At 45.4% G+C, this 15,337-nt stretch overlaps 1 protein-coding gene across 2 annotated transcripts in view; it reads right to left on the bottom strand.

Moving 5' to 3' along the window:
* Positions 1–15,337, bottom strand: part of dtn (transmembrane protein 132C dtn) — a 138,361-nt gene that overhangs the window by 60,236 nt on the left and 62,788 nt on the right. For both annotated transcript variants that reach the window (XM_046620628.2, XM_046620629.2), the window contains exons 2-3: positions 12,456–13,371; positions 2,214–2,357 (exon numbers count right to left, since the gene is read on the bottom strand). In XM_046620628.2, coding sequence (XP_046476584.1) covers positions 2,214–2,357; positions 12,456–13,371 — 1,060 coding nt within the window. The remainder of the gene's footprint in view (positions 1–2,213; positions 2,358–12,455; positions 13,372–15,337) is intronic.

Here is a 15,337-nt window from a genome sequence, read left to right as displayed (position 1 = left end):
GCAATTAATCATCTTATTAACTACAGTCAGTGCAGCGGTAAACAATTTAGCGAATAAAAGTCGGCTCGATTTTTTCGCCTTTCATCCTACCCAAACCACGACCCCGGTCTCTTTTTACTGGCAAATCTCTACCGCCTACTCACAGCTTCCTGTCTAACGATAAAAATAGCTCGGCGCCGTAAGATAAATGATAGAGAACCGAGTTGCGGATAATCCCGTGGCAAAGAAAAAGGGGGAAGTTGAGATCGAGGTTTCGCGGGTTAGACGCAAGGACATCTGGTTGATCCGATTTCGAATCGACCTGCGGATTCGGGGGATGAGAGAGGAGCGGGAGTCTTTAGATTAGAGAAACGCCCTGCCGGGTAACAGAGAAACGTAAAATGATCCCGCTTTTATCGCAGCGCTATCCCCGAGCCGTGGATTCGAGGCAGCCATCTGGTATGCATGATGCCAAAAGACATCGAAAGACATTTCGAAGATTCTCTTCCGAATTAGGAGAGACAGCCGGCGTTTCGAGGAGGCGGCGTTAAACGTGAGCGGAACTCCGAACCTCGAATTCTACACCCGTTCCCGACATACCGGTTGTCTCCATCACCCTGGATACCGACTATTCAAAGCTTCCATGGGTATCCAAAGTATTCAAAGCAGGCAGTGTAACAGTTTCTTCGTCCCGAGAGTCGATCCGGTGATAAACTCCGAAGTGCGGTTACCAGTTTTCATTTCTTCGTTAACAGGCTATCGGAAGTCGCACGTGTCGCAGCCTTTTTCTCATTCCAAAAATCATCACGACACCGTGATGACATCAGAGGACGCGGAACATCCGAAACGATTCTACAGAGAACATTCTCTCGATATGAGAATCACTGATAGGTCTGATTTCCCAGCGGTCTCTCCGCGGAAGAAGGTGCCTCGGCTGTTATTCGCCGTTTGAAATCACGACGATCCGACGACGAATCGAATTATGCCGTCGCGATGACCGGCGGCGGTTTGGACGGTGGATACTTTGTAACCTGAATCGTCAATGCGGGCCATGGATTCATTCGACGGAACCTTGTCATCGAAAACACGTGATCGCCTGAGCAAAATGGTCAACTGCCTCTAAGTCGCGCGACCGCAGCTCGTGATAACGAGGTGCAAAAACGTCGGTAGCGATGGATATAAAAGGGGAGCCGTATATACTAGTACCAGTAGCAAACAAACTGCGACTGTACGAAGATGTTTAAGGTTACGGTGATCGTCGCGTTGCTGATTGTCGCGGTCTCCGGGTTCCCGGCCAGGATGATCGACGTCGCTGACTTGGAGACTGTTCGAATTCTGGGTAACCAAGACCAAGCCAACGTCGATCCAACCGTCGCGGATAACGGATTGATTTACTTGGACTCCGAAGACGAGGAGGTCAAAACTTCGGAAGGATTGGCGAATCACGAATACCTCAATCCCGACTGGGAATCGGATGGCTCGTTCGAGTCGCGGGATAATGACGATTTGGAGGACGATGACACGGAGGTTGGACTGCGGGGAAAGCGATCGATGTATTGGCAAGTGGCGCAACCATCTAAGGATTTCGACGAGGGTGCGGTCAAGATTCGTTGGAGGTGGAACGACGGGACGCCGGAATCGAAGCCACGCAAAGTGGACGTAGTCGATGGTCTTAACGCGAAGCAGTCTGACTCTGCCCAAATCAACGTGCCCCTTGTGCATTATCGACGACTCTGCAAGTCCAGATTCGAGCGTCGTGACAGACACGGCGTCTGCAGATCAGTCATCGACTGATCGCGTTTCATCACATTCGTAAATGTCAATTTTTATGGTTCGTTTCACGATGTGTTTGTCATACTTTGGAGCCATAAGCACTTCTTTCATTATACATGTACTTGTGCAAACGATACGACGAGTGATAATTACATATACGATATCAATTTACCGACAAATTGGCGGTTCTTGGGTGTAATTTTGATCATTCCTTTTTTCCCCCACATTGGACCACCTCGTGTTACTATGTGCGACGAAAGTTTCGACGAAAATCTTGAAATGGGTAGGAATAATTGATTCCATTTGCAATTCTTTGGACTCCGACATAACATGCATACAGCTGTATAATAATAATCTCAGGAAAGTGCCCACACGTATAATTTAAACGAATTAAATAACGTTCCAATTTCAGATCTTCGAACGAGGTTTGTTTTTCACGTTGAATTGTTCGTTTTACTTACATATTCTGCGGACGGGGTGCGTTTTCCTTTCGTATTGCGGTGAAGGTGGCGGCTGTGTACTTTCCATTAACTTCAACAGTGACCGTCCAATCAGGGCTGCTGGACGTGGCTCCCAATATTCGTACGCCGGATTTCACCCTGGCTCTGTAAGCGGAGAAATGGAAGAGTAAAAATTTGACAATCGACCGAAGAAGCTTGGATGCAGGATAACCGCAGGTGTATTCGTAATACTAGCGGATGTACTATCGGCTATGCTTTATCTCGAACCTTTTACCGGGCGAAAGTTTCCGGACCTGCGGGACGATATTAAAAACTCAAAGCCACAAAGTTACGCTCTGAGGGGAGGGGTGGGGAGGGGAGGGGAGGGGGAAAGAAGGGACTCGAGAGGGTTGTAGTGGAAAAATGAAATTCCCCGTTTCATCGTTTGAAAAACGATCATTGAGAGCGAGTATGTAGTTATACCGAATAATATTATCCTCGATAACCGCTGCACGGGGGGCAATTATAGAGGTCCGGATAACTTTTCGCGAAGGAATTAAATTATAATTACCTTTGAGTGGAAATAATTTTTATGACCTTCTTTGCCTCTCGACTTCAAGCCTCCGTCGTTCGTTCGGATCGAGTGGAAGTGAGGGGCGGGATTAAGACGTTACGCGTACTTTTAGGAGCGGCGACGAATTCAGCCCGTCTAGACTCTCTCGAGGCTATGAAAAAGGAGCGAGCGTCGTAAATCGGGGTTGAATCGACGAGGCAGACTGGGTATATTACACTACCCCGCGATCTTATAAAGCCGGGCTCAATACCGCGTAATATTATAATGGCTCGGTCCGCGATAGCCGCCCTTCGAGCTTAAATAGGGACGATGACGACTCGACAAATACTCGCGTATCTGACAAAACCGTTCCTCGAACCTTTTGCCGCGGTCGTCGCTTGAATTCGAGACCAAGTTTCCGTCCGACATTACGATTTATCCTATAAATCTCAAACTAACGAATTTCGGGAATTTAGCGAACGGTTCTGCAAAATACGCTACGAATAAAAAACCGTAAATGTGACCAATTGTAGCGTAACGTATTGAAAAAAGTCAAATTCACCGTTGGTTGAGAAGGCTAAGGAAAATAAGACGTCTGGGAAAAAGAAAGTCAGTAAAATTTTTTAAAAAACTAAGGCGTTTCTGAGTTTCCGGTAATAATTCAACCCCTTCTTATGCTAAGTTGGCAAGACTCGGTTCCGATCGAAGCTGCCTCGACGAATCGTAGAGTATCAACGACGAGAGAAAGAAGAAGAATGGGTGGGTAGTTTCCACTGCATGCGGCACAAGTTTTTCTAAAATCTCAACTTCATGCGGAGTCAAATCGTTTTCAACCGTTCGAAAAAGGGGCTTCTTGTAACTTTTAAACTGCGAAAAATTTTTAACAATTTTAAAATGCAGTCGCAATGAGACGCAACATCAAATGACAATCATGAAAATGATTAAAATTTACCGAAGTTTGGAGTCTCGTTCGTTAAAGGAATAAAAAAGTCATGTGCTGACGTCACGCTAAGCTGCAGTTTGAAATACGTCTCACAGATAAGCGTTAGATCCCGAAATGACTTCGAGTTGTAAGTGCGAACTTACACAGCGATACATTACGTGCAACCGGTGCAGCAGTATTGCTCTTAGAAAATTGCAGACACGTCTTGATTCTGCCGTGCCGCTCTGCATCTTTACCGTTCCCTATTTTCCCTGCTTCGTTTTTCCTTCTCCTCTTCATTTTCCGTATTATACACGTGTAATGACAGAAGCCAGGGTCTTCGAGGCCAGAGGGTAAGCTCTGGAAAATTAATTGGCTCACCAGAAGGCAGCCGCAGGTGCGGGAGAATAAAGAAGAGAACGACTTGCCGAAAAGCGCAGTTTTCAATGCCAAAAAACCAACGACTTTCCACTTTTTCTTCCCTACTTTGTCTCGAACCTTTCATCTCCGTTTAAAACTACCCCTCTTCACTTTCCGCCTTTGCGAAAACGTTAGATATCTCGGTACCTCTGCATTTCACGCCTCCTGGCCCTTCAAAGCCGGACGCAAATTGCAAGGGAACGAGAGCTTGCAGGCATTCGGCTCGAAAGATGAGGTGAGATGGTTTCTCGTATTACCAAAGTCGTTTTTGCACTGTGCAAACTTCCAGCCGAAGAGAACGGCGAGGAATACAATGAATAAATGACGGGGATTCCGTGTAAGGTAGGACGACACGTGGAGGCCATTGGTATCAATTTGGTGGTTACATTCCGCGACGTGACTTAATAAGTCATAGACTTGATTATCGATCACGCTTACTTACGCGACGGGGTAGCCGATAATGATACTCGACAGAGAGACGTGAGTTCAATTCGAATTCCCTTAAGCTCGTATTATATAAGTATATACGATGTTTAAAAGGTGGGCGGCGTTTCAACGAAAGGTATAAGCAGCAGCGATGAACGAGCCTCGAAGTATTTCAACTTCAATTTCGGAGGGCATAAGTAATTCAGGTACGGGGATTCTGGGAAAACATTGACTCGTCAGAGATTCAAACCTTCGCCCAAGGGGGAATTAAATTCACCAACGAATTTTCACTTTTTTTTCTCATTCGTTCTTTCTTCCCCGAATTCCAATTCTCAGCTGTAATTATTTATCAACTTTTGATTCTTTCCTCGTCGTTTCTTTGACAGTTAAAAAAGACTTGCACGTTGACTTGAACCGTGCTTTTCGAGTCAGAAGAGCAAAAAATAATAATGAAAAATTAGATAAAAATGAAAAGAAACTGACCGATCTTCGAGCAACATGACAGGCGTGTAAATTCCCTGTAATATCCACCGCCTAGAAATCAACGCCTGATAAAAGACAACTCTGATTACTCTCGTGTAGCGAGGACCGAGACAATAAGGCGCCATTGGGTTGAAAATAAATCACAACACGTGCGCGTTCCGCGCCTCCTTTATACACATCCATCCATCCATCCATCCATCCCAGTACGTTTCGGGTGAAATATGAACGGATATAGAATTTACCCAGGTAAAAAAAAAGGGCATCCGATTTTTGATACTGCCGAGGGAGATTCGTCGGGACGAGAGACAATTCATGACGTAAAACGCGAATCGTTACGCTATCTGTGTGTGTGTGTGTGTGTGCGCGTGTGTTTGAAAGAGTATAGGTATAACGGTGTAATGAAACCGGACCGAGATTGCTGTGCGAATTTCGCAATTTCGCAATTTCGCTGTACCCGCCGATCCTCAGTCACGTACTTCGGGGAATACATAACTCAGTTGAGATTCAGCTGGTATCGTTGTCAACTTCTCCTGTCCTCGGAATGTGCGAGAGGCAGGCCCCGGTAATACAGTTAACTGCAAAGTGACGTACCTCTAACGGTTTAGTTTACAGGAGCAATTACAGTTCCCGACGTAACCCTGACGAGGGTTGCTCGAGGCCGCAGCAAGGCGGCCTCACGATTACTCTTGAAGCCGCCATTTTTCATTCCGAAAAATTAAACTGAGCCCGCGTTGCCGGTGAAAATTAAACGAAGTCTAGATTCACTGTTACCGTGTTATTCTGTGTTCGAAATGCTCACGACTAATAATAATTAACAATTGTTATTCCGGCGATTTCGGTTCGATCGTTTATTATTATCGTATGGGTTGGACATTTTTTCGTTATACGATGCAAGCTGTAAGGTTGGCGATTAAATATTTTAACGATATCCACGATTCGATACATTTTTTCCCACCCAAGTATACGCTTATGTAATCGGTAAGACTTGGTTCGATAATCTATACCGTCTTCGAACGAATTCTCAAGGGAAAGAAAACAAAACCTCTGGCGCAAAAACCAGGCGCCAAGTACATTAAATTGGAAACTATTCAAAAAAAAAAAAATTACCCCACGACTCAGAAGCCGCCAGAATGACAATGTATATTCAAATAAGTACAAGCAACAATTATACCCTTACCTACAAAAAAATTTTGAAATCAAAATCCTTACTGCCAAGTGCGTAATTTCTTCACAAAAAATAAGAAAACAACAAGAAAAGTAAAGAATTAGGGACTATTAGAATTAGGGAAAATTTGGTGCTATTTGTACTTGAAGGAGATATTTTAGAAAAATACTTTGAGGAATAAATCAAATTTTGTCATTATAGCTTCATCTATGCATCGTGCCTTGACTAGATTTACCTAAGGAGCGTCTTTGTGCAGCTATATGTAAATCGCCTCTATAACAAGGTAAATAATTTGCTGTGTTATAGCCCATTATTCGAACCGATATAATGCGAGCATACGGACGTATCTAAGAAACAACACATTCGTAAATATAGAGGTGAATTTCGTTGGCTGGATTTTAGAAAATAAAAGGATATTCTTCGAAATTGTGGCACGAAATGGATTGCCGATAATTTGAGAATCCGTTTATCGTTAAGAATGGATTGTTTTGGATCGCATATGCTGCACGAAAGAGAATATCGAGTACCGAATTAACTTCGACTTGGTGAACAAAGCATTGACATTCATATATCCAATCACTTCCGGTAAATACTCTCTTGTCGTAACGAAGATCAAACCTGAATACTACGGCGTTTGATGGGCGAAATTATTCATCGAGCAAACTGGGCGGAAGACTTGCGGAAATTGCAAAATATAAGTCCTTCGATCAAACAGACTTTTCAAGAGGTCCGAACCTACACGGCAGCGAACTTCGATATTTGCTCGCTCCAAACGGCGCGTCTATTCATCTTGTACATACCGATCGATGTGCATCGTCGTTTATTCTTAGTTTTCTAAAAAGTCCCGTCAAGTACAACTGATTCTAAATGTTGCAATCCGTCTCTACTTCGTTATTGTCCGTGTTGATTATTCATTTTTACAAAGAAGTTACGACGTATTTGGCGGCAAGGATTTTCATTTCAATATTTATTGTCCGTAAGTGTATACTTACTTGAATACGTACGTTGTCATTTTGTTGCTTTCCAAGTTGAAAAGTAAATTGTTGATGATAGTTTCGACTTTGTTATACTTGAAGCAAGATTAGACATACCGATATAACGTTGAATCGGAAAATACGATACATCTACCAACGCCAAATAAACGCAGAAAGAAGAGAATCCTCTTTTCTCAATTTCGGAGCACGTGTGAAAGATAATATCTTGATCTCGTAATCGTTCGGCGATCAAGAGAACAGATAATAACAATAGATCAAGCTGTGGGAAATCCGAGATTAGTCGACGATACGATGGTTCGGATTATAATGCCGTTAAGTCTAACCTCAGCAGAATGCTGGGTAATTCGGTGGAAAACATAAGAGACCCGCACAGCCGAGAGCCGGGATACGAATCGAGGGTTGCAAGTTACGTTTAGGGGATTGTGGCACACACCGTGGGATGCGGAGTAAAGGGGTGGCCGCCACACGTCGAAACAAGTTTCGACAAAGTTACCCGCATCGCAAAGTCGTTCCTCGCATGCCTCGGGCTAAGCAGGAAATTATGCTGCTTCTCGTTTCATTCGTCGCAGGACTTCTGCGAGGATTCGAATCAGAATGCGTTTAAGAGTCGGAGAAAGCGTATTTCTTGTAATCATTTAATTAAAAGGAACAACAAGAAAAATCAGAAAAAAAAAAAAAAATGCCATCGAAATTTCAAATCGAGAGAAAGTATTTGAAATGCGTTTCTGGCAATATTTACAACGAAACTGTTATTCATATCGGTATAATACAACAATCAATTGTATATTATAAAGAGAAGCGATGATTTGAAAATCTTCCTTTTGTTTCGAAACAATGCATCTCCTCATATACAAACTTTACGATTTCAATAAAGCTTGGCGTTCACCCTACATCAGACTTAGGGCACGACGATAATTGGCCATGTACTCCGTTACAGGCGCCGGTTTTCATCCCCTCGGAGTGTTCATAAATTGTCGAAAAAGAAAGAAGAAGAAGAAAAAAAAAAAAAAGAGAGGAAAGAGAAAGAGACGGAGAAAGAGAAAACGAAAGAACATAAGAACGCCGTCTGTTTTTCATCCCCTGAATCCCCTCCACCTTCTTTAAACGTATTATAACACCAGCACCGGCGCTTTTCGAGATATCGGCGCAAAGCAGAAAGTTCCCGTAGCCGACGTCTGCGTCGCGTCGTCACCGGCATCGATGGTGACCCTTCTCGTTACCGGGGATTTACGTCCCTCCGCACCCGAGCGTTCTCCATCCCGGCCGTATTCTTACCTCAGTAAGGAGAAAGAAAGAAAGAAAGAAAGAAAGGAAGGAAGGAAGGAAGGAAGGAAGGAAGGAAGGAAGAAAGAAAGAAAGCAAGGAACGAGGTTCAGGGTGGTAGGCAGTTCCTCCTTCCTCCGCAGGCCGTTATATAATCGCCGTTGTGCTTTACGACAGCGCCAGGTTTCCCACGGAATCTTGCGTCGTAGCAGCTGGGAGCGAAGCGCCGAGGAAATTAAAATTGTGCGACGATCCGAGGGGGGAGGCAACGTCAGGACGACGTCGACCTTAAAAACTCGCAAGTTTTACGGTTGGTGCAGGGTAAATTATTACCGAACACAGCGGCAGCTTCGCCTTCGGCGAGGTCTGTTATCGCGTACCTTATTGTAATCGAGAACAGATGCGACATCGGCGTCGCTTTGACCCACCCTCGCAATATTCGCAACGCATCGCACATATATATATATATATATATAAATATATACAGTAGGGGGTCACAAATCAGGGATGGATCGATAGGGTAGCTTTTACTCGGTTCCCCGTGCATACATATACACGTACAGACTACCGCAGAGACACGCGAGTTCGTAGAGCTCATGAGGTAGAATGTAGGTACGTATCCTGCTTGGTGTTCGGAACTCGAGAGGATTTGCGGATTGGGGGATGAAGGGGTGGGTGGTTGGGTGGCACGGCTTGATCTCTCCACACCGCGAACAGGGTTCCCAGTTCGTACTACGAAGTAGATGGAGATACCACGCTGCGGAGACACTCAAAGATATACATATACGTATAATACGCAGGGACTGTCGCTCTAGTCTGCATGCATCGCGTGGATATCGATTAACAATTTGCATGCAAATGACACGGGGCGGTAATTGCGCCCCACGGTTGATCAGCTCTGTTGCCGGAGACTCGGTCTTGATCCCAGCCGAGATCTTGATCTCGATCTCTCGGTCTCCTGTCGTCACACTCGTCGGGAGATTCTAAACGCGATTCGTGAAACGTATCGCTAATCGAGAATTCACCTTTAATTCGACGGGGTGAGAATACCGGTAACTTTGCTTCAACGTTACCGTTTTATCATCGTCCGCGTTTTCGACGTACCGAAACCGTGGAGCCGACTACCTCGCAAAATGATGGTAATGATAGGGGGAAGCCGAAAGCCCCGTGACGTAAAAAAATAATGAAAAGTTGAAACTCGAGCAGAGCAGGGTAAACATGTTTGTATAGGTACGTATATAAGGGCATGGTGCCGGCTTGACAATATTTTAAAAGTCGAATATCCACGCGCGGATTCACCGAAATATGTGTGCATAATTTGGATCCGCGGATGCTAGGATTTCATCGCGGTAAACCGACGTCGTACCGAGTTTGGCGATCAACCCCCGTCGGCGAGCTCGTTAACTCAGCTCGAGTAACGCACGTTATCCTGCAACCTCGTCCTAGTCATTGCCTTCCAGGTTATACGTGTATGTATAAGCGGACTATGCAGAACTTCGCTGAGGGGTTTATTAGGAAACTATTTTCATCGAGGTTTATAGTTAATTTTCGAATCAGGCTTTCTACCTCGGATACCAACGGTTGTAGGGTAGAGGCACCATTTTTGGCCACCTTTGTATCATTTTTTTACTTTTTTCTGGTACCATGAATCTATCCACTCATTGAATTCGTTACAAAAGCCTATTCTGCACATAATATTGCTGTGATAATAAACTACTTTGAAAACAATTTGAAGAATAATTAAAGCTGTTTCAACACAGGTTGTACAATAAGTGTCCATACTCAGAGAAATTTTTAGTTCCGCTTACCGCTCAGTCCTCAATTATTTTCATTTTTTACCACAAACGAAAAATATAGTTCTAATGGATCTAGTGGATGATCCAAAACGGTGCATCTACTCTACATGCCAATGTACCATGGTTTTCTGATTCTAAACCATAATAATTTCGGGCCACCTGCAAGATAAGACCACGATTTAATCCACGAGATAACCCATTATTCAGAATCCATAATTCATCTTCTTGTATAATTGTACCGATGAAAAACGTTGGGTACGCGGGTTTCGCCGTTGTCTGCTCGTAGTCGGAATCGTCTCTTGTATCTGCCGGCTCCATTTTTTTCGGCATGATGTATCGCCGCGGTTCACAATCAGTTCCGAAATCGAATGGACGGGATTTGGTCGGCGGAGGTTGTATAGCCGTAGTAGAATGCGAAGTATTTTTATTCGTTTTTTTTTCTATATACATTCGAGCTCGCGTAAGGGAGGGAGGGTTTTTGATTGGTTCCCGCCACTCTATGACCCGATACGATTAACTCGATTTGATTTAGAGGATTCGGATAGGTATTACCGCCGAGGAAAATGAATTATACCTACACCAGTAACGAAGAGGAGAAACGTTAGCGGGGGGAAAGAATCGGGCGAAACGCAGCGGAAATCTGATAGAGCGTGCGGAATATCGCATCGATGTGATGCACGGCTTCGGTCGTGACGTGGCTTACGATATAAATCATCGTTTCAGGTTAATCTGCCCGACTGAACGTCACGACGCACCGGCTTTCGGGGCTTTCCTTAATCCCTCTCATGTCCGCGGAGATTATTGCTTCGTAATGACGCATTTTTTTTTTTCCAGCTAGCGTTGGATCGAGCATGAGGAATAGGCTTACAGGAGGGCAAGAGCGATGGAATAATCGAACACTTCGAGTTACGGTGCTGAAAGTAGGATTGACGGATGCAGAGCCGAGCAAGGGGAGAAAAATTAGAAATGAAGGTTTCGAAAAAAGAAGATGTATAATAAAGAGAATCGAAATTGCACCAAGTGATAGAATTACGCTACGTCTTGCCCTGTCAAATACGACGATTTCAACACACCGAGTTGTAGCATTGTCATATGCATACAGTGTAGGGTATTTCAAAAGAAACACAGCGGGTACGTGAATATTCACATTGAATCCGATAACGATAATTGGCTGAATTACGCGATAAGAATTCGACAGGCTGCTTTTTCTCCATCCGATTATAATACGATCATTACATTACACTATATTTGGAGAGGGCGTGTAGAAACGGTCAAAGCGGCATTCAACGACTCGAATAAACTCGAGCTCCTTATTTGGTACCAACCCTCGATCCCACTGCGTCGCTAACAACGGGAGTATAAAATAAATGGGTTACATAGCAGCTGAATGAATCCTTATTCCAACGTTTCACGAAGCACTTCCATACATTCCGCGTGACGACATCACGGAATTTCCCAACATTCATGCAACAACGATTCTATGTAATGTGAACAGAGTATTAAGCTTTGTTTGACACCCTGGGGTACGCAACAAACGACCACGTGCCTCATTTTCGTTAATTTAAAGTTCCTAAATCTAAAAAGATCGGGTCTGCGAAGCCGCAATGTGTCATTTCGATATTTTTTTATATAACCTACATAGCCCCAAAAAGTTTTCAAATGAAAATATTTAACGGTTCATTTGTTATAACGATTTTTGTCGCTGGGGTACAAATGATCCCAGTGTGTCAAGTACGCGATTCTACAAGAGTGCGCGAAGCAAGGGTTAAGCCTCTGACTAAAACCGGGAACAATAGGAACATACCCCCCAAAAAGAGGTATTTTGTTATGTAACCTACATAGCCCCAAAAAGTTTTCAAATGAAAATATTTAACGGTTCATTTGTTATAACGATTTTTGTCGCTGGGGTACAAATGATCCCAGTGTGTCAAGTACGCGATTCTACAAGAGTGCGCGAAGCAAGGGTTAAGCCTCTGACTAAAACCGGGAACAATAGGAACATACCCCCCAAAAAGAGGTATTTTGTTATGTAACCTACATAGCCCCAAAAAGTTTTCAAATGAAAATATTTAACGGTTCGTTTGTTATAACGATTTTTGTCGCTGGGGTGCAAATGATCCCAGTGTGTCAAGTACGCGATTCTACAAAAGTGCGCGAAGCAAGGGTTAAGCCCCTGACTAAAACTGGGAACAATAGAAGCGTACCCCCCAAAACGTGGTATTTTGATTATCCGTACTCACCGTATGATGACTGCAGCGACAAATGCGCCTTGTCTGGGATGTAGAAACGCCGGAACATGGAGCCTGGACCTCGGATATAGAGGCGCGTGGGGCACCAAAAGCGTCAAGGCATCATCAGCCCTGAGCTCCTTGTAGGCAGCCCTGTTCGGAGCGAGAGGAACCTGTCCCAACGGAGTGACAGGTTGTATCTGAACTCTGGGCTGACAGCCACCGTCGCTCTCAGTCCTGGGTTCGAGTACGGAATATGCAACCTGAACTAGCCGTGGTAGGGTCTTGGCGACCTTGACCCTGCCGGAGGCGTCGGGAGGTGGAAGCGGCGCCCACCACGCGGCGGGGATGGTGATTTGGGCGAGGCAGACGCCGTCCTCACCGTCGGGACTGCAGGCCGCGGTAAGTGGCGTCCGGCCGGCGAGGGAGGCGTGGAGAACGACGCAGACCCGCTGGTGCCGAGCCAGCAGGACCTGCCGACGACCGCCGGCCTCGCTTCCGGCGTGGAAAAGCACTCTGAGCACCGGCGAGTCCCGAGGGACACTCGGCCGCACTAGGTGCGCCGACATGTCGAGATGCCTGGCGCTGAGCTCCTGAGCATCGAGGAGGGCTGTCGTGGATGTCAAGTTCCGCCTCATCTCTGGTCCCGGAAGTGCGTCCAGAGGATCAGGGACTATGTACCTCGCCGGAACGGTCTGCTTAGTGCTGAAAGGTCCGTAGGTCGCGCGGACCGAGGCCGGCTCGCTGGTCTGGAAGACCGTGAAGGTGTCGATGGACAGGATCGAACCCGGCGGCGCGGGACCCGGCGCTAGGATTGGGGGCACCGGGATCGAATCCGGCTGCGCCGGGTACGACTGTCTTGGTGTGTGCTTCAGGAAGAATCCTCCATCCTTGTTCTCGAAGTGCACCTCGACCGACGCAGCTACGCCTGTATGGACAGAAAGAGACAGGATTGTTATCTTAGGGCATCGTCATGGGTTGGATGGTACGAGGAATGGGTTTGTCTTTCGGTCGGATGATAACTATCCCCTAAGTAAACCATCGTCCCACTTGCAGAGAGTCTCGATCAATGTTTATCGAAGTAAGCAAGGTGTTACCCTACAAATTGGAAGAGACTTTTTCTTCGTTAAATCAATAATCTTCGATCATACCGTCACTGAGTACGTATACAGTTCTCTTTTGATGAACCTGAATCCAAATTCAATCTCATCAGTAGGACTAATTCCGTAGAAATTTTGTGGTGTACTATATTTGACCCAAGTTTTCAACACTGAGCTTCGGTACGGTTCGATTCATAGTTTGACTGTGAAATAAGCGGATAGAATCATGCAATGAAGATTGCACGGTTACCGTGTCTTGAAAACACTTCGAAGTTCGGTAACGCGAGGTAAAAAGTGTATCAAAAGCGGGTTCTAATTTTTCCCTACAGAGGGATCACATGTTCCAATGAAGAGAACCCGCTCGCCATGGAACATCCGCAGTCTAAGTACAAGGGTACGAGATGCGGTACACGTGTAACGCACACCCTAACCAGCTAGTGCAGGAATAGCACAAGCATTAAGGGTAAGCCCGTGTGTGCAGGGGCAGGTCGTAGATTAGTCAGAGAGGAATGAAGCACAGGGAGGAAGGGGTACGGCGGTAGGGGGTGGTGTAGGTAAAGTAGAAGGATTACGAATCCAGGGATGACGAGGTCCCCGTCTCATTCTACGGATTAGAGAAAACGGCGAGATTGCGGAGGACGGATGGATGGATGGACGGACCGAGTGACGCGGGATTCAATTTCGTCTCTGTTAGTCGGGGCTCCGAAACCGAAAGGGTCCAGCCGACTACCTAGATTTCAGTTATTATACGCAACGGCACGAGAGAGATAGAGAGAGTGAGAGAGATGGAGAGAGAGAGAGAGAGAGAGAGAGAGAGAGAGAGAGAGAGAGAGAGAGATTCCTCCGCCACGCATAGATGGGTATAATATGGGTTTAATCTGGTACCGAGACGCTGACGTTATACCGCGCAGGGGGTTGAATGACGACGAGGAAGTGAAACTTCTATGCAGGACCATTCGCCGTTCGTTCGTTTTATTTTACAGAAAATTAAGCTACCTCGTACGTGTGTACGTTGAACCTACACCAGCCCGCAGTAACGGAAGTTTACGGGAACTCGGATACAATTGCGATTCTGCGGCAGTAATTTCACCGAGCAAATATTAAACCCCAAGTGGTAACATTCGCTTTTACTACAAGTCGTGCCTCAAACTCGAACTTCGCAGTGAACAAGCATCCAAACGGTGATTCCTTCGGCGAAGAATTGAAAAAGACAGACCTGTTCTTCGGTCTAAGTGAACGTGAAGTTTTTTGGAACGCGGAATTTGGACGGTGCGCCGTCATAATCCATGGCCTAAGGACAAAGTTATCGGTCCCGATGTTATTCGCGAAGAAAATGGTTTCCCCGGAAGATATGGCTAAGCCGATAATCTCGGGAAATGAAGGAACTCCACCGGCAGGGTCAATACTTGCTTCTCTTCAGACCTCGGAGGTGCATCCAGCAAGCAGCTATTTTTACAACAGAGTTTTGTGCTCCACCTTGGCTTATTCTTTCTCGTTTCGAATCGAGCAGCTAATTCCGCTCACGTTTCCTAGCCCCGGTAATTATTTTCCGCAGGATTCGAGAATGGGGGTTGAAAAAACAAAAGAGAGAAGTAAACGAGGAGAAAGAAAGTACGGAACAAGAGACACCCTCTCGAAAGGAATAAGAAAAAATAAGTAAATAAATAAAAAAAAAAAAAAAAACTACCGACAAGGATACACAGAGGCAGTTAAAATTTAGAACCTGTACCGCGTTCCAGTTAATCCAACCACCACGTTGAGCCACTAGAAAAGTTTGAGACAAACGATGCAGGT

Source organism: Neodiprion pinetum, chromosome 4 (genome assembly GCF_021155775.2).
Source record: "Neodiprion pinetum isolate iyNeoPine1 chromosome 4, iyNeoPine1.2, whole genome shotgun sequence".
NCBI lineage: Eukaryota > Metazoa > Arthropoda > Insecta > Hymenoptera > Diprionidae > Neodiprion > Neodiprion pinetum.
The sequence above is the reverse complement of the archived record's forward strand: the minus strand, read 5'-3'. Positions and strand labels throughout refer to the sequence as shown.